Genomic DNA, 18,828 nt, shown 5'->3' with positions numbered 1-18,828 from the left:
CTCATCAAATTCAGTTCTCTAACCTTTCATAAAACAAAGCTTTTGAAAAAAGTTACAGAATTTGTACACACCTCATGTCTGAAGAGTGGAGGCCCTGGAGCGTGTCCAGAGTAGGGCTAAGAAGCTGGTTAAGAGCCTGGAGCACAAGTCCTGTGAGGAGCGGCTGAGGGAACTGGGGTTGTTTGGTCTGGAGAAGAGGAGGCTCAGGGCAGATCTCATTGCTCTCTGCAACTACCTGAAAGGAAGGTGTGGGGAGCTGGGGGTCGGCCTCTTCTCACAGGTAACTAGTGATAGGACTAGAGGGAATGGCCTCAAGTTGCGCCAGGGGAGGTTCAGGTTGGAAATGAGGAGACATTTCTTCTCAGAAAGAGCAGTCAGGCACTGGGATGGGTTGCCCAGGGAGGTGGTGGAGTCACCGTCCCTGGGGGTGTTCAAGGAGAGGTGGGACGTGGTGCTTAGGGACATGGTTTAGTGGGTGACACTGGTGGTAGGGGAATGGTTGGACCAGATGATCTTGCAGGTCTTTTCCAACCCTAATAGTTCTATGTCCGGGTCTCTCCTGTACTGTAGGGATGCCCATACGAATGCAACAACATCCCCAAGACAGGCTTAAAGTGTGCGGAGAAGACAAATCCAACAAACTGGTAGCGGGCGGGAGCATAATTTTGTGCGGACCTGCGAGCCCAGAGGGCTGGGAGGGGGCTCTGCCCTGCTTGGGGCAGCGAGCAGCACCTCATCGCGGGCAGACCCCCCAAGCGCCCCCAGGAGCCGGGCGGGAAGCAGAGAACCCCACACCGCCCTGCGCTCTCCCTCCCCTCCCCAACATGGCGGCGCCGCCTCCCCCTCTCCCTCCCCCGCTGCCCGCCGCCATCACGGCGCAGGGGCCGCCGGGAGGGGAGGGCCGTGCCGTGCCGTGCCGAGCCGAGCCGAGCCGTGCCGGGCCGGGCCGTGCCGCTTTCTCAGCGGCCCTGAGGCTCGGCGGCCGGGCGGCGGCGGGCGCCGTGGGGCTGCGGGAGCGGCTGGCGCTCCCCGCCTTCCTCTCCGTGTCGCTCCGCGCTCAGGCCCGGGAGGACGGACTCCCCCCTCGCCCCCTCCCACCCTCTCCGCCCCGGGCGGCGGCGGAGGAGGCGGCGGGGAGCGGCGCGGCAGCGGAAGGAGCAGGTGAGTGCGGCCGGGCCGGGAGGGGACAGAGCCGGGGGGGGGGGGGGGACCGTCCGCCACCCGCCCCGGCCCCGGGGGGGAGCCCCAGGGGGGAGCGGGGCCGGCCCGCGGCGGGGGGGGGTGCTGCCCCGCGGCCGCCCTTGAGCCTCCCGCCTGCTCGGCCGTTGGCTGTTTTGTGTGGTTATTTTTTATTATTTTTTTGCCTTTATTATTTGTTTAAGCTTTCGGCGGGGCTCTCCTCCCGCTTTTCTGGCAGCGAAAGGGTTTCTGAAGTGAAAGGGTCGCCATTTCCTCGGCTCGGGCAGGGTCGGGCGCGACCCGCTTGGGGCCTCGCCTCCGGCTCCTCCGCCGGCTTCTCCCTCAGCCGTCGCCTCCCTGGGGGCCTGCTGCAGGGCTGGGGGAAGAGCAGGCTGTGGCAGGCAGGGGCTGGCAGCCTCGCAGGGCCTTTCTGTAGGGGCTGAACGCGGCAGGCGGGCGCATCCTGCCGTCAGGGCCTGTCTGCGGGTTCCACAGGTGGATTAGCGGGTGGCCGTGCCCTCGATAACGAGCCCTGCTTCTCAGCGTGTTTGCTGGAGTGTCCCACTGTCCCAGCACCAGAGTGTGGCTGTCCAGTTCACAGATAACATCTCCAGCTTGTAAGGGCTGAGCGAGCTTGGATCTGCCCACGCCAGGCTGTGCAGACTCTCTCTTACTCTGGTAAAACATCATCTTTGAGCACGAGGACTTCGCTAGGCAAGATACAAAACGCTGCAGACCTTCTTTTGTCATCCTAGGGCCTGATTCTTTTATTATATTTTTGAACATGTAGGATGCCAACCATGGTTTTGTGCTGGTGGAAACGTAATTGGCAGTTGTTCGTCATTCCCAGTGGAGAAATGGCATGTGTTAAATTAGAGGGGTAGCTTCGAGTTAACAGGGTGATGGGTTGGCAGCGTGGGGCTGTAAAAGCAAACTTGGAATAATTTTGAGTCTTCTGTCAAGCAGACTTCTCTGTGTGGGTTGAAGATCGCTAGACTGACATCCCGTGAAAGTACAGCTAGTATTTGAGGGTTTTTTTTGAAAGTTGGTTAACTACACGTTTTACTATTTTTAACACTATTTTTAGGTAGTGAAACCGTGGAGCTCCTTCAGATATCACTATCTGATTAGTATCGTGTCATAGAAACGTTAGCATTGTAATTAGAACCAAATCCATTTCAGCTAAAATATCTTCATTTGGAAAAAAGAAAAGGGAGTTCTGCCCCTTTCCTCTTTCCAAGCTGTTACTTAGTCATCAACGGTTATCAATAATTCGGTTTATCCTAGAGTTTTAATTGGTTTGTGTCTTAAGTTATATTAGATTTTAATTTTTAAAGTTTGATTGTGATTTTAAGTGGAATATTATTTGTCATTTTACAGGTAGGATATTTGTAAGTGACATAATGTTTAGCCTGTGTGTGGTGTACACATATGCATGCATACTTGCTAGTCATGTTTTGGACTTTTTAAAGAGATTTCATCTCTTTACAGAGTTTTGTGAACTTTGCTTTTGTTGAATTCTGTTACGTCTTAGTTACTAGTCTACTTCTAGAAGCAGAATTGGTTTTTGCAGAGGACTGGATTAGGTTTTTCTATCAGGGAAAAAAGCAGATGTTTCAGATGTGTTTCACTTAATTGTGGCTTATGTAATATCATACTTCTATTGAAGAAAAATGTTAAGCATGCTTGACCCCAAAATGTAGCAGTACTGATAACAAACATGCAGAATTTCAACAAATAATGTGTCAATCATACCACGTTTCATGGATTTCAGTTACTTGGTTAGTGCCCGTAGGTATACTCAAATCCCTCTATGTTTTGGGTTTATTCATAAAGTAACACCCTGAGGTATATTTCACTTGAAATTGTAGCATAGATAGTGTCCTTAACAGATTGCCTTCTACTGTGGCAAAGTTACTGCATTAAAGAATAACGTAGGTTTATCTATAATAAAACGAATTATCATAGTGTTAAAGCATTTCTGATTTATGATGAAAGATTCCTGCAGATGTTATTCATGTATGGAAAAGTAATAACAGTGTTGCAGTTAAAACCGTAGCTCTAGAATTTAATTTATGAGTACAAAGTTGATTTCTCTAGTGTCTTACCCTTTCTGTTATGGGACCTATTATATTTGTTAGTAGGAGGAAGCTGTTGCAGAAGTTGCAGATACTTCAAAAACCCTAAGCAGATTTAGCAATGCAATGCTGTGTACCTGAAATAGAGAAATACGTAAGTTTTACTTGAGGAAAAAAAAAATCATTGTTGTAAGTATTTGAAATATTGAACGGGAAGCCTGAATGCTTGAGGCCCAGTCCGTACTGATGCTCAGTGTTGTCTGATTCACGTGAGCGTTTGGTAAGGCGATGGTAGTTCGGGAACAGGATTTCGATGGAAAGGAGCCATGAGTGTGGGAGGAATAGCAGGATCGTGATCAAGAAGGGTAAAGCAGTGTAAGATGAAAATGTGGAAGAACTGAGCAAGTTACGGGATTTTGTTTAATTGGATGTTGAATTACAATTGTTTATCCGTTAATTTGCCATCAGAAAATTTTGGAAGAGAAATATGTCACTTAAATTTTCTGGTCCTTTCCCCTCACAATGTTCCCTATAAGCAAGGGGGAGCATTTCTATACTTGCCAGTAATATAAAACCAAAAGTTTTCATTTAAAATTTCAAACGCAGCATTGTTTTAATAGTCTCCTTGTTTATCTGACTTGCTTGGTCTTTTGGAGGATGCAAATGGGAGTGACTGCATATTCAGATACAGCCTCTCAAATGTGGTGTGTGTGCGGTGTGTGAATATTCCTCGATGTGTCTCTGGATAACATGCCTGGGCTCTAATCCTGCAGCCTGTAGAACAGGTATATTCTCTTACAAGTGAAATCTCATCGTGCGGTTCTGGTGGCAGGAGTGAGGCCCTTGCGTGATAACCTGTGCGTACAGAAAGTAATAAGCTGTCCAGTCCCAGCATGTTGTTTTCGTTTGCTTGAAATAGTTTATCATGAAATATATCTTCTGTTAACAAAGTATCTGTTTTAAATAGTAAACTAGTGGGTATGGGACAAAATGTAAGGACTGCCAGAATGTTACCTGGTTTTTATTTTCACATTTCAAGTTTTTATTTTACTTAAAAGCAGCTTTTTTCCCCCCCTTTTTTTTTCTTCTCCCAAACTTTAGAAGATTCAGGGTTGGATGGTGTTCTCTTTGATTTCCTTGTAAGTAATTATCAGCCCAAATACAGAGAAGTTGGTAGTTGGGAATGAAATAATCTGTTCAGTTATTATATTGCCCTCTTAATATCCTCTCCGTGTTTATAATTACCCTTTTAAGGCTAGTCATCATCATAATTTCCTATTGAGGTGAATTCTAAGAAGGTACTAGTTACTGGGTAAAGGGTAACATTAAATATATATATATATCTTTTGCCTCTTTTTTTTTTTTTTTTGGAAATGAAAGGACGTTCAAATTACGAGGCCAAATGTTTGTAAATTTTTCACATCTGTATACTGCTGTCATGTCCCTGTGCTGTACTTATGTATTAGGTGCACTCATTTTATCTGTCTTTCATGTGTTGAACCCTCCCTCCCCCTTTGCCATTGCCAGTGCCGTTCTTCTAACTTTTTTTGTTTCAGATATGGCTCTTTTTACTGTAACCGTTTAAACCAAATTCAGTATTTGGTATGTGATCGTCTTAATAAAAATGCTTCTGCATATGTCAGTATACTTTTGTATCCTCTGAAGGGTGTAGCTGCATGGAACCTTACAAATTCAGTGGGTTTTTTGCTAAAATACAGCGGGGAACAGTCCTGAAACAGAAGGGTGCTCAGCTAGATTAGTTGTGGTATTGTTTTGCTTTCTAACTTTAATGGTTTATCCTGTCAGACTTTATAACTACTGCTGCACATTGAGCTGTCCACAATGACTCCTAATTGTTTTTCTCAGAAGACTGGACTAATTTGAACTCATCAAGTATTTAGATAAAATCATTTCTTCTTGTGTGCATTACATTATATTTATTTGCATTTCATCTGCTGTTGTATTACTCGATTTTCTAACTCAATTAGATCTCTCTGGAAATCTCCACAGTTTTTACTAACCCAAATAATTTCCTTCTACTGGCAAATTCTACTGTTTCACTGTCTGCTTCCATCCTCAAGAGCACTAATGAATGTTAACCATTGTTTTTAATGTCTGGTATACACCACGTGGTTAACTTTTGCCCTCTGAGCATCTTGGTTAAGGTCTAGGTTATCTGAACCTTACCTGGGAGATACAATTCTTCAGATAATCCAAGGCTTAGAGTTAGTCACTAGAGCTGAGAACTCTCACAAATACATAGCATAAGCTTTCCTCTGTTGTTTATAAATGAGCTAAAGTACTTAGCAAGAGCTTGAGCACAGAGTTTTGTTAGTAGAAAGTTTGCAGGTGTCAGCTTTTAGGGAGGTCTCACCATTGAAATAACAGTAGGATTCAGAAATTTCACCAAGCTACAAGGAAAATGAACAGGTATTATCAAACTTAGAAGCGTAAAATGTAGGTTACAGCAGTGTTACATTTTGTATGCAGTTGTACACGTTCATACCTTATTAATTTTTTTGCTGTAGAATGGAAGCTTGCAGTCTCAATGCTATGGGAGCGTACTGCTGGTCAGATGAGTGGCATTTGGTACTAACCCAGTGTGGTGGGGGCTAGTTTAAATACGTATTCTGATTGTATGGACAAGCTTTTTGTCATTTGTGGCTCTTGTTTGGGTGTATGAAATTAGCTCAAGTGTGTGTGTACTGAACGCAGTAACACGTGGATGGGGCAGAAGAGAGCAGAAGGGCAGCAGGTCAGTGTTTAGCTAATCGTGTTGCGTTGACTAATGAGCTCCAGAGTGGTAGCATTTGGCTGTATAACACAGAGGTGGCTTTTTGAGCTGCATGTAAATTGTCCTGCATCTGGCAGACTTTCCCAAATTTGATTTATTTATGTGCAAGTTGGTAGCACCTAAAGAATGCACAACAGATCCTGGAGCCCATCGTGTCCTTTTTCAGTAACGCGTCTCTATTGCCTACTATCATGTTTTATTTTTCATATTGTTTTCTTCCTGTTTTCAATAACTCCTTTTTTTTTTTCCTCAGGTAAGATAAATTGTAACTTCTTATTTGTCAGATGTGTGCTGTATTTGCTTCAAAATCTGCTTTTTTTTTTTTTTTTTTAATTAAACTTAGTTACTTCTTGGGAAGCCTAAGAGTTGTATTGCTGTTTTTTTAATATACTCGGGTAGTTCCAAGAACCATATAAACCAGGAAGAAATAAAGAGTGTGGATGATGTCAAGGTGTTTTTCAATAGGCTGTCATGCATAACTAAGAAAAAAAAAAAGGAACTCTCATTTTCAGACACATTTCTGAAAACGGGAGCCATTTTTAGTAGTTGGAATCCTTCTGAGAGGTCGGTGAAGTAATGTTAAAAGTTCTTTCCACTTGAAGTCACTTGAATTGATGCAGAAAAATACATGATCAAGGAAAGCATCTGTACTGTGTATTGTTTGCTACCTAAATGAATAACATTATATGATCTTTCCCAAAGGGAAGCTGAAGAATCCCAAGCAGGTCATAAAATAAAGTGAAAAATGATCATTACTGGTGTTCTGCTGACTAATTTGAATCAGAGACATTCCTTGTAATTAAATACATTTCACTCATTTATGACTTCTGTTTCTTTCTTCATCACCTCTGCAGCAACTCTTGCAACGTGTATCATACTATTTTATTCATGTGAGTTCAGTGTCAATAGCCCCAGACTGAAGGATTTTACAGTTTTGCTTTTTTTTTTTGGTTGAAGTAGTACAAAATGTCAAAAATTAGAAGGAAGGTCACAGTGGAAAATACCAAGACCATATCCGATAGCACATCCCGAAGACCCAGTGTGTTTGAAAGGCTTGGACCCAGCACTGGAAGTACTGCAGAGGTGAGTTGTGAAAGCATTCTTCTTTTCCTCCCCACCCCAGCATCTTCTTTTCCAGGATTTAGATGGTGGGAAAGAGTAGCTCACAAGTGCCAAATATTCAGATGTCACAGGTGTTAGTAAAGGTGAAGAGAACTCCTTAACCCATGGATGTTCAAAATACTAATATTAGAGTTTTCAAATAACGTGTGTTGTCCCAGCTTCTGGACAGGAGCAGTAGTACTGTACGTTTTAATACTGTTTCCACCAACCTAATTTTTTCTCTGCCAGACCTGATTCTCATTGTTGATCTTTTTTTTGAGTTATATTACTGGTGGACAGAAATTAGAGATAAATGGGAGTTAATGTGGAGTCATTTGTTTGTTCTGCCACACTCACACCAATGGTATTTCCAGAAATGAGTGTGAAATTCACCCAGTGATGTCTGTCTCTTAGACACAGTGCCGTAACTGGCTGAAGACTGGCAACTGCCTCTATGGGAACACATGTAGATTCGTACATGGCCCTTCACCACGAGGTAAAGGCTATAGCAGCAGTTATAGAAGGTAAATCAAGAACTCACTTTGAATTCTTCACATGCTGTAGGAAAATAGCTTTTGCAACTATGTCTTCTGTTCTTTTGTGTTTTTTTTTGTTAATAATGAAATGCTGTGGTGTGCCTAACGGTGTGTTTTATCAATAACCACTCGTATTGCGAAGCTGCTCAAAACAGTTGATTTGGCAACCTTCAGTGGGTTTTCCCAGGATTTTGGGGAGTAACTTTAACGTAACTTTAAAAAAGAGTCCACTGGATGCAGATTAATTTCTTACATTACTTGAAATAGGGAAATCAAGTACCTTAAGTTATTTTTATATGTGTAGTGTCACTGCAGCTTCTGATACACCTTTCTGTCCTTTACTAAAATATTGTTTTGTAACTACTTACAGCAGTAATCGCATACTTGTAGCTCTTCTGCCTTCACTGTACTGTTTGATGAGTAGGGTGTGTAACCTCTCTAGCTGTGAGAAAACACTTCTCTTCAAAACGTAGTGTTGTAACTTTGTTAGCTAAAGGCCAAATATCCTATATCAAAAGAAGAGATTCTAAAATTTCCTACTTTTTTCAGAAAACAGAAATTTTACTGTTACTCCCACGTTACTCTCATTTTAAAATGCGTTTTTTCCCACTGTCCTATGTATGGTGTAACACCGTGCTTGTCAACTGAAACTAAACGTAGCAGTAAATTTGTACTATTTGTATTATAAAGGACAAAAAAAAAAGTCATTTGTAGAGTATGAAGCCTCCATAGAACGGGGAACTGTGCAAAAACTGTGCTGTTTCCTGATGCTACAGTGATGTCAGTGTTACCTATAGATTACGGATGGGCGCACTGAAGCATCAAAATGTAAATAAAGCAACTTGGTGAAGGTCAAACAGGAAGGTTGGCTTGATGTTCTCTTTCCTGCTCTTGTGCCACACTCTCAGGATGGACTTGACTTTGCTTGTTTGATCTTCTAACATGGTAGCCTCTGGGATACGAAATAAATCACTAAGATCGATGTTTATTTCGGTGTGTGAAAGATCTTACTCTGCTCTGTGCTGAGTGTTCCATATGGGGGGGAAAAAAGGAGTGATTTATTGGTAGAGACTAAATCGAAAAACTTAAATGTAGCATGCTGCTTTCTCCTTGCTTTCAGTGTTTGGAACGCACCGTTTGTGGTCCTGCTTGGTCATTTGAAGAGAAGTCACATTTCTTTTAATGACTAAAGCTTTGTTTCTGCTGTACTGTCACCACTAACACTTAAGAACAACGCTGATTTACTTGCTACTAACTTTTTCTTCCTGTTAGGACTGTACTAAAAAAGTCAAAGAATGGATCTTGCTGCTCATTTGCCTGATATGTTCAACATTTTAATAAAGATGTTTGTAAAGGAAAAAATAAAATAAAAAACAAGGAGGGGGGCAAGCCTTCCTACTAAAACAGACAAATGGAAAAAGCACACTTGTCTTCAGAGGATTCTACTGAGAGCTCTTGGCTAGGCACAGAAAAAGCTGTTTTACTTGCGTAATAGAAGTTCTTATGGTATTTAACCTTTTTTTACAAATGTATCCAGGTATTCTAAATACAATTTTATTGGCTTAGTGCAAGTCAAGCTAATGCTGATTCCACACCAGTTCAGTTTAAGCAGTATTCCTGTTCACATGTCTGGGACATGCTGGTGGTGTGGCTACACGTGTTCAGCATTTACTGCTGGCAGTCTTTTGTCTGCTTTGCAGGCAGTTTGGTAGGACATGGCACATCTTACTCCTTTCCTTGCACCTCCTATTTCAAACCTGTCTGAACAAAGTCTCATTGTTAATGTTTTTTCTGACCATAATTCTTCCCTTGGTTTAAAACATCACCAGACAACAGGAAAACTTGACTCTAAAATGTGAAGAAAGCCTTTTAAAGGTAGTGTGCATATAACTGTGTTTCAGCGTTAATGCAGCTTCTCACATCATGAGTTTTCATCCTTCTGTTTAAAACAACTAGCATGTTTTTGCCTGTAAGGCTTTCCTGATAAGCATATTAAGAATCCAGTAATAGACCTGCCTGTCTTCCAGGCATCTGAAGTAAGGAGAAGCTAATAAGGGAAGAGCTGTGTGTAAACATGCTGTCCCACAAGCAATTTTACTCTCATGCTCTGCCCATCGATTGTTTGTTAGCTGCTTTGCAGCTATCCTGTCTGTCTTGTATTATTGTCAGGATAGACAGAGGCTAGACATCAGGAAGAGGTTCTTCACCAAGAGGGTGGTCATACACTGGAACAGGCTCCCTGGTGAAGTAGTCACTGCACCAAGCCTGTCTGAATTTAAGAAGCGTTTGGACTGTGCACTTAGTCACATGGTCTAAAATTTTGGGTAGACCTGTGCGGTGCCAGGAGTTGGACTCAATGATCCTTATGGGTCCCTTCCAACTCGGGATATTCTATGATTCTGTGATCTGTGCCATCATAGCACAGTACCTGTCTGTTGCCTGAACCTCTTAATTCTGGATCCTTACATGGGGTTTAAAAAATAAACAAGCAACAACAGTAGGTAAGAATGTATGAATCTTAAAAAGTACAAATACTGTTGCACAGGAAACTGAAACCAGGACAGTGTCTCATCAGCATTCAGTTATATGTATGTTAAACACCAGTCTGCCTATATACACCCACGCGCACTCGTACATGCGCATACACACGTTCTCTGAGGGTTGTGTTGTAATGTGTGCTGTTGCCAGTGGGCTGCTCCCCGTGTTGGAAGATAGGTACAGAAGCAAATGGAGGTGCTGTTTAAATGTTCATTTCCTAACCAAGCCGCTTCGTCTGGAGAACTGAACTGTGGCAGGAAGTAGCGCTGTTTAAAATCACTTAACTGCACTGCTTAAAATTTGAAATGGTGAAATTCAGCATTTTTGGCCTTGCTTAAAATATGGGTCCCACCCAAAACGTTATTTCATTAAAGTATTTTTTCATTTAGTTTTCTTCTTTCATTGTACAGTGATAATACTGTGCAGCCTTTTGTGCAGAAGGTTCTACCAGATACAATGTGAATTTATGATCTTAAACTGTGGAATTAAAATTATATATTTTTTTGGTTGAAATTCAGCAGCATGCATTACCTGGAATAAACAAAAGCCCCTTTTGGAAGGGAAGAAAAAAGCAAGTGCATCAGTAGGCCATTTATAAAAACAAAAATTGTGGTGCACCTGAAGGGAAAACTAGTTAGTAGATCAGCTTGTTTTTCTGTGCATAAGCCAAAGTATCTGAAAACAGTCACAGCTTCCTGAGTGATTATTTCGTCAATAACATGAGATTGAAAACTTGGCAAATATTTGATATTTTTGGCTTTTATGCTATAATACTTGGGGGAAGGAGGGCAGTGTGTGGAACAACTGGATGGATACCTTGACTTTGCTCCAGTGTTCTCCCAAAGCTGTAAGACAACACAAACAACAACAAAACAAAACAAACAAACCCAAGAGCACAACACAACCCTGAAGCTGTAGCTTTTTTCATTCCTGTGATTTCCTGATGACTTTCATAATCTTAGAGCAGATTTAAATACTGTTTTAATAACTAAGTTTTTTGTTCCCTCCCTTCCACACTGGAAAAGGGTATTAATTAAAAGTGAAATGATTTGCATTATTTTTTCCACTCAAGCGTATAACTTCAATAAATACCACAGTATTATACGTCTGTCTAGAAAATGTGTGGGCTACATTGTAAGTTCTCTTGCTTTCTCCTTCAGCTACCAGGTTTTCCTGAGAATTACTTCTCTTGAGGAATAATAAATACAAGTACACTATCTGTAATCTCTTTGCCATTTAAATAGAGTTTCAGTTTCACAAACCTGGATCCTTTGTGCCATACCTGAAATACTATTAAAAATTTAGGCTTTGAATTGCCACTTCAATATTGAAAGCTGGTTTACACGTGGAGGTAGCTGATGGTTTGGAATGCTTCAGAGAATTTTGGTCATACAAAGGAATTCTGCTTCTCAGATGGGAGGAAAAAAAAGATACCTTGAATTAAAATCTTTACAAAAGCCAGATACTTTAAAGATGATATAGTCATGTGTGCAAGGAAGGTAACTTGTTTATATTAGTGTGCTGGATATTTTTTTGATCCTTGTTAGTGCTGAAAGAAGCAGCACGCTACTGTTTTGTATCATTCCTCTGATCTAGATTGACGTGTATTTGCAGTTTCACAAAGAATTAAACGCATTTAAAAATGAGAGCAGTCACTGGTCTTTTTCTTTTTATATACTAAGGCACACAACATTGTGACATTGTTTAAAGAATTAAATGCAAACAACGTTGCGAAGGAGGAAGTAGAAACAAATTACTGTGTTCCAAAAGTGCACAGGTTGAAAATGAAATCATATTAATTTAAATATTTTAATATGCCTGAGCTGGGAAACAAAGTTTTCCTGTTGTATATTATGTGACAGAGGAAGGATGGAAGAAACAACTCTTTCTAAATGGAAACTCTAATTCAGTTTAAAAAAAAAAAAAAAAGAAAAAAAAAGAAAGAAATGCAAAGTTAATTATCCAAGTATTAGATAAACTCTTTTAATCAACTAAAGTAGCATTTTTAACTCTGTCTTTAGTGTAAACTGATGGGTACAAATCCAGTACTTCCATACAACCATTTCACAAAAGAATCTGTAATTAAAAGTTAACAGCCATCATAGAAGTACCAAATTTGGTTTCAAGACAGATTTATATGAAGAGAAAATTTGTTTTCTTGAACCAAAACATCATTTGAAGCAGCTCCTGTGTCCCTTTTGCCTAGGAACTTGTTTAAATGCAAGAGTTGTTCTCTTTTAACCTATAAGGGATAAATCAACTTCTGAATCCATACTAGGAGGTGATGACATTATAAAGATACCTTGTAGTAGTGTAGGATATTCCCCTTCCCACATCACAGTAATACATTCTACAGAAGATACACAGTTGTAAGAGTAGTAGAGTTATTCCAGTGTTTTAAAATTAAATAATGAAATAGTTATGTTACTACAAGATGGAAAATGAAGGAGGCCTCCAAGAGTGAATTTCTGATGCACAGCCTTGCAACAGCCATTCTTTGTGTAGCAGTCTGACCAAGGTCATGGGAGGATGGCAACTAGGGCAGACGATCTCCACTTATGGACTTCTTCTGTATTTGGAGTTGTGCTTTTATGTGACTAACTGCTAGCCTACAGTAATTTGACTCTGCAATAATTTTATTTAAATATGTATATAAATCAGTACAGCTTAGCATATGGAGAAGGCTAAAGACAACTGGGAAGACTTGGTCTGAATGATTGTGAAACATTTGCATGATGGTCAGAAAAAGAGGATCTGTTGTGGCTAGGATCAGCTGAAGCTGATTTAGAGTGGTCACTGAGCCATGACATAGTGCCATATATACATACAAGTAATCTTCCTTCCTAGAGACAAGTCTTCCTTGATGTTCTGAAAGAGTTTTGGTTTTTGTTTGTTTGGTTTTTTCTTTGAATGCTTAAGCCCATTAGAACTGAATACTTTTTTTTCATCCTTACTGCTTTTGGTGGGAGGTTTAGATCTCTGTCTATACTAATAACAAAAATAGTTAAAAGACTGTATTCCTTTAAAAGTGATCCCATAGAACTGGTTATATCATGTTTCTGTATTATACAGGTCACCAGAAAGGCCTACTGGAGATCTTCGGGAAAGAATGAAGAACAAACGTCAAGACGTTGAGGCTGAGCCACAGAAACGAAGTACAGAGGAATCGTCCTCTCCTGTTAGGGTAAGAATGGAGTTTGCAGAACTCCAGAATCCCTCAGTAGCGATTGGGCACTGTGTCCTAGAAACCTGATTGTGGTGATTTGTAATACTTGAAATGTTTAACAAATTGATCATTTTGTACATAGTGTGTGGCATATTTCATGATGAAGTGTCTTAATAGTTGTAATTGAAATTTTATAGCACTGTTTGGTCTTTTGGTTCTCAGAGATTTTATAAGTCCTGCAGACTAAAATGTCATAAATACTGATGAACAGCTATTTAATAACAGTGCAGACTCTTTAATATTACCAAGAAAGTATACTGACCGTTGTTCGAATCATCCATTATTTTTCCCCTTGACATTTATTCATATCCATTGTTTATGTGCATCCTGACTTCAGTTGTTCATCTCAAATTTGCTTTTGATGAGACAACACAGTTATTGTTGTGCTGGTCCATTTCACCTTCCTCCTCACATATTCATTAGCCATCCTGACTGCTCATTTTTGGATTTTGCAACAAATTAATTTATCATCATTCTCACTTCATAAGCATCTTTCTGCAACCCTAACCCCCCTCAAATATCAAAATTTACTTTAAAATTGTGTTATCTATTTCTGCACTGATGTTGCAAATAGGGACAGAGTTGGTAGCGTGATCCTGCCACCTGTGTTATCAGCATCAGTGTGTTCTTGCATCATGTTTTTTAAGACTTAACTTCCTATGAATAATGGTTAATTTTTCATTTTTTTATTTTTGTGGAAAATCAGTTTTGCTTCTGCAGGTATTAACAGCATTCTTTTTTTCTCTGGATCTGTTTCTACTTGCTGTGTAAAATGAATTTTTCTGTCAGGTGTAAATAAATCAACAGCAGCTGCTATCGTTAAATTAACAGAATGGCTTACCTTCCAATCATGTTTTCAGTTGCTGTTAATTTGTGTAAAATTTCAGTCTTTTCTTTTACTTAAATGTGTTTCTTTTATTTTCTAATAGTTTGAATAAACTGTTTAGTTACTAAGTACATGGTTGGTGGGAAAAGTGTTTTTTTTTCCAACCATTATTAAAAATTTATTGTAACTTCTTCTCTCCTGGTACAATTCTAATTTTGATGTAATTCTTGGTTTTGAATAGTTAACCCTGCTTTTTATAGTGTTCTATTCATGCAATAATAAAGTACTCTTAAACAACTAAACCCCAAATAAAGGTGAACTGGAAACAGGAGTCAAAAGGAACTGGAGAATTAGAGCATCTGTTAAAGTACCAAAGAGTTATTTACAGGATAAGCACACTGCAGAGAAAAAATTGCTCTGCTTCAGTCTCATAAAACAGAAGGCTGAGGAAACCACTGAGGTTTTTGTATTAATTGCACGGAGGCAACTGTGGAAAATATGGGATATCCAAAGAAAATATTCTGGAACAAATAGATGAAGAGGGACAGTCGTCAAGAGTTGCATTGCAAAGAACCAGGATATCCAAAAGAACAGAAGACTGAAGTAACTGAACTGCTTACAGAAATCTTGCTCCATCATTAGTTACTGTTATGGTGGAGATCTAATGATTGACGTTTTCATCTTACTAAAGCTTCTGGGATAACTGAGGAAATGGATAAGAAGTCGTAATTTCATTTTGAAATAATGAAAGGTAGCTTGTTTCGTGAAAAGTTTCATAATTGTGTTTTTTTGTTTTTTTTTCCTTTTTAAATAAAGAAGAAAGAGCACTGTTCCTGCAGTCAAAATTTGTGCTTCGCTGATCTACTAGCATTGAAACTTGAACAGAGAGTAGTGGTTAAAAGAAAACTGATATAAGTGAAATCTTAAATAGCTTCTTTTGAAAAAAAGCTTTTGAGGAATAGATAGGTGAATAACAAGCATAATATCGTCAGTTTTAGAAGCCAGCTAATGGGAAAATTTTAGATTAATTTAAAATGAGGTTACAGAGAATGCTATGGTGCTTCATCTAAAGAGATGCTACTTTTTAAGAATGGAAAAATGATGGACATCCCAAATGTTAAACTTTGCAGAAGATATGAGAATACTAATTGAGATTAATAAAGTCAGAGGAATGCCATAGGGACTGCGGAAAAGATTTTCAACAGTACAATGGCAGATGAAACGTGGTGTTGGCAAGTGCAAGGTAATGCACAGCAAAGGAAGTATTTAATACAAAAAATATATGAATTAATATTTTAAAAGTAACTGAAACCATACAGTAGAAAAAAGTTATTGTGGACAGCTCAATGAAATCATCTGTTCAAAGTACAGTACAGTCACAGAAACAAAATACTCAGTAATATAAAAATGGAATAGAAAATTATCACTGCTATGCTGTAGGAGTTAATGGTCCGGTTTTATTTGAAATGCTGTTTGGTTATGATCACCTGTATGCAAGACAATACAGTCAGAGGTCTTTTTGAAGTGAGCAAGGGGTGGGGAGGAGACTGGAGAGGAGAAGAAAGGAGTTGTGGCGAATGCATATAATGTATGGTTGAGAGAATGTAAACTAGATGCGTCTTATTCATACTTTATCCCAGTAGAAACAACAGCAAATTTGAAAATGACAAGGGGAGATGCTGTTTACGTTATATATGACAATTCTACCTGATTGCTGGAAGATAGAGTTAAAAAAAACATGAATAGGTTCCAAAAACAGTTAAGGCAGTGGAAGAGAAGAGATTTTCTGTGTTTGGAGATAGAGATTTTACTGGTTATCTTATATGTATTTAGGAAGAAATTTCATACATGGACAGCTTATAAAAATATATCTTCTATTATTTCTTCATGTCTTGTACTATTATTTTCAGAGACAATATGCTGTGTTACATGGACAACTACAGCAAACTCAGTTGTTTTTGTGTTTCTTAGATTTGTGTTCGGACTTATTTCAGTTCTGATGTTAGTGTATCAAATACATTACAAATAACTAGGAAAGGTTCTTGCTGTTACTGTATTTAGTTGGAAATTTTCATGTTGAATTTTTCTCTGAATTCCGAGATAGATACATTGGAGTATTTGAAGTATTATGTAAAACAACTTCTGGGAGGTTTGTGTGATTTGGGGAAAAAGTGGAAAGAACTTAATTTACCTTTAGGAAAGGTTTTTGTAAGGAATGTCTATCACTTGTTTTATATCTGCTTTTTGTCACTTTGGCTTTTGAATATCTGCACTGGAAATAGAGGTCAGCGTTGTCTTCCATCTCTGAAATGGAATCAATACCTGTTCATTTCAGGGAAACGGAATACATTTTCTTGTACGTTTGTGCAGTGTGGTAGTAATTTTCATTATAGAGGTATTACATGTAGAGCAAAATAGTACTGTGCTTACCCAAAAGATGTGAGCTATTGATGCATGATAGCTTGTTCTGGAGTTAAAGTGAATTCTGACTTAGTTTATATCACTGCTGCATGCACATGTGCTGACAAGGCTGAAGCTGAAGCTTCTGCTTTGTAAGAACTGTAGATTGTAAGCCTTATAAATATTCTCTCCATCAATGTTGGCAAAATAACACTTACTAGCTAGAAGCATGTTTTGCAGAATGGGTAAGTCCTTTAGTGCTTGGCCAAGCTCTTGCTGTAGTGGGAAATTCATTCGAGGAGACATTGAGTCTTGTGCTGTAGAGGACTCATTGTCTTATAAGGTGGGGAACTTCAATTTAAGTAGGTGTTTAATAAAATCTCATAGAATTCAGTCATAATGTCGTATGTTTTTCTTTAAGTAGCATTTCTACTGAAATTCAACATTAAACTGTAATAATCTATTCAACACATGTTAATAGTTTAACTTCGAGCACATATGTGAAAACAGCGTAGACAAAGTCTACTAAATTACTGTCTGCACTTAGGACAGTTAACAATTTTTTTAGTAAATAATTATACTATTATGAAAGTTTGTTTCTATTCCAGTAAATGGAGTCTTTTTCAGATACAGTATCTTCCAGTACAAATAAAAGACATGCTTTTGCCCTGTAGGAGTTTGGCTTATTTTATTCTTGGCTTATTAAGGTAGAGGTGCAAAAAAACAATGTAAAGTATAAGAAGGTCTGTAAGGATGTGAATGTAATATTTACTCATTAACTAATATAGCCCATAGTATGAGGGAATGAAATGCCTTGCAAGTGAAACAAATACAATAAAAGGAATATATTGAAGACTTTTCCATGAGAAAATTTGAATGTGTTCTATACCGTCATAATTTAAATTCTTGATTTATGTGCCCCAGGAAAATATACTCAGTTTCTAAGCACAGTTTTTTTTTTGTTTTTTTTTTTTTTTTTTTTTCTTCCCAAGATGCTGTCTTACCAGAATCTTTTCTCCTGACAAGTAAACTCAAGTTGCTTAGTGTATGGACGGGCTTGGATCAAGTTGTGTTAACTTATAAAATAGCATGCTTGCATTACAATTGTCTATTCGCTTCCCCTATATTCAATAATTCAATAAAATTCCTTTCATAGATGATTTTGTTCTCAATTCTTCTTTAGAAGTATGATTGTCCCATTGCTGCCACTACCAAATGTCTCCACTGAGAGGAGAATATACGGGCTGTTTCAATACGCTTGTGTGGTGTTGTAAGTTTGGAGGTGTAGGTGAGATGTGTATAGGTTGTGTACAGCTTCTAACATGGAGTATTACATTGTTCTTGAAACATGCAGTTTACTCAGAATGCTCTTTGTTAACAAGTTACTTTGTGATTTGGCCTTGAAGTTTTTTGAGGTTAGTATGTATAGGGTATGGCCTAACATGCATCGTGTGGTTTGCTAGTACCACATAGGATTGAATTAATAAAATTTAGTATTTGTATTTAATGTTTATTGTTTATAGGAACTAGTATATAGCAGAAGTAAACATTTTACTAGAACAAATTCAGCTTTCAAGAAAAGTAGCCTAGAAAAAGGAAGGTGCTGTACGAAAAAAATTGTTTGCAAGAGGAGCTTGTTGATAAAGCTGCAAACTTTGAGTCTTATAAAAGTCTATTTTCTCTTCAAGTAACTTCCTTTGGAGCTTAGTACAGTTGTTGCTGTTAGACTGGAATGCATTTGGTGCCTGTTGTGTTGATGGTCTAGTTGATGTAGACTTGTCTGCAACTGATGTCAGAAACCAATGTGACCTGATAAGTTAGGATCTTGTGCATCACTTTAGAGATCCTGTCATGAAGTGAAGAAAATCTGACTTGTCCTTATTCTAGAAGCTGCTTTTAGTTACACTTGACTCAAGTTAGTTCCTTCATGTGAAGCTTCTTTGTGTTATTTAGCAAATGGTCAGTTTTTCAAAATCTTGTAAGGGTTTGATATGATATACTTAGTACATCAAGATAAGGGGCTTGAAGATAACTAAGCAGCACTGAAGTACTTTTCAGTTTACTAGGTAAAATAAATGCAGTACTTACTCTGTGATCACTTATGTCATTAAACTAGTGTTTAACATTGTTAAAGAATAAAAAGGAATAGT

The 18,828-nt window shown here is 39.0% G+C and overlaps 1 protein-coding gene across 6 annotated transcripts in view; it reads left to right on the top strand.

The window, feature by feature from the left end:
- Positions 1-900: 900 nt before the first annotated feature.
- ZC3H13 (zinc finger CCCH-type containing 13) overlaps positions 901-18,828 on the top strand; it is a 48,613-nt gene continuing 30,685 nt past the window's right edge. For 2 of the 6 annotated variants that reach the window (XM_048046924.2, XM_048046922.2), the window contains exons 1-4: positions 901-1,161; positions 7,009-7,134; positions 7,567-7,676; positions 13,299-13,410. In XM_048046924.2, coding sequence (XP_047902881.1) covers positions 7,018-7,134; positions 7,567-7,676; positions 13,299-13,410 — 339 coding nt within the window. In that variant the 5' untranslated portion in view covers positions 901-1,161; positions 7,009-7,017. Of the gene's footprint in view, positions 1,162-7,008; positions 7,135-7,566; positions 7,677-13,298; positions 13,411-18,828 lie in introns of those variants that run through there. The other 4 variants (XM_048046923.2, XM_066988643.1, XM_066988655.1 and 1 more) reach the window with 4 other exon arrangements.

Source organism: Anser cygnoides, chromosome 1 (genome assembly GCF_040182565.1).
Source record: "Anser cygnoides isolate HZ-2024a breed goose chromosome 1, Taihu_goose_T2T_genome, whole genome shotgun sequence".
Taxonomy (NCBI): domain Eukaryota; kingdom Metazoa; phylum Chordata; class Aves; order Anseriformes; family Anatidae; genus Anser; species Anser cygnoides.
Note: the sequence above shows the minus strand (reverse complement) of the source record. Positions and strands in the feature narration are given on the sequence as shown.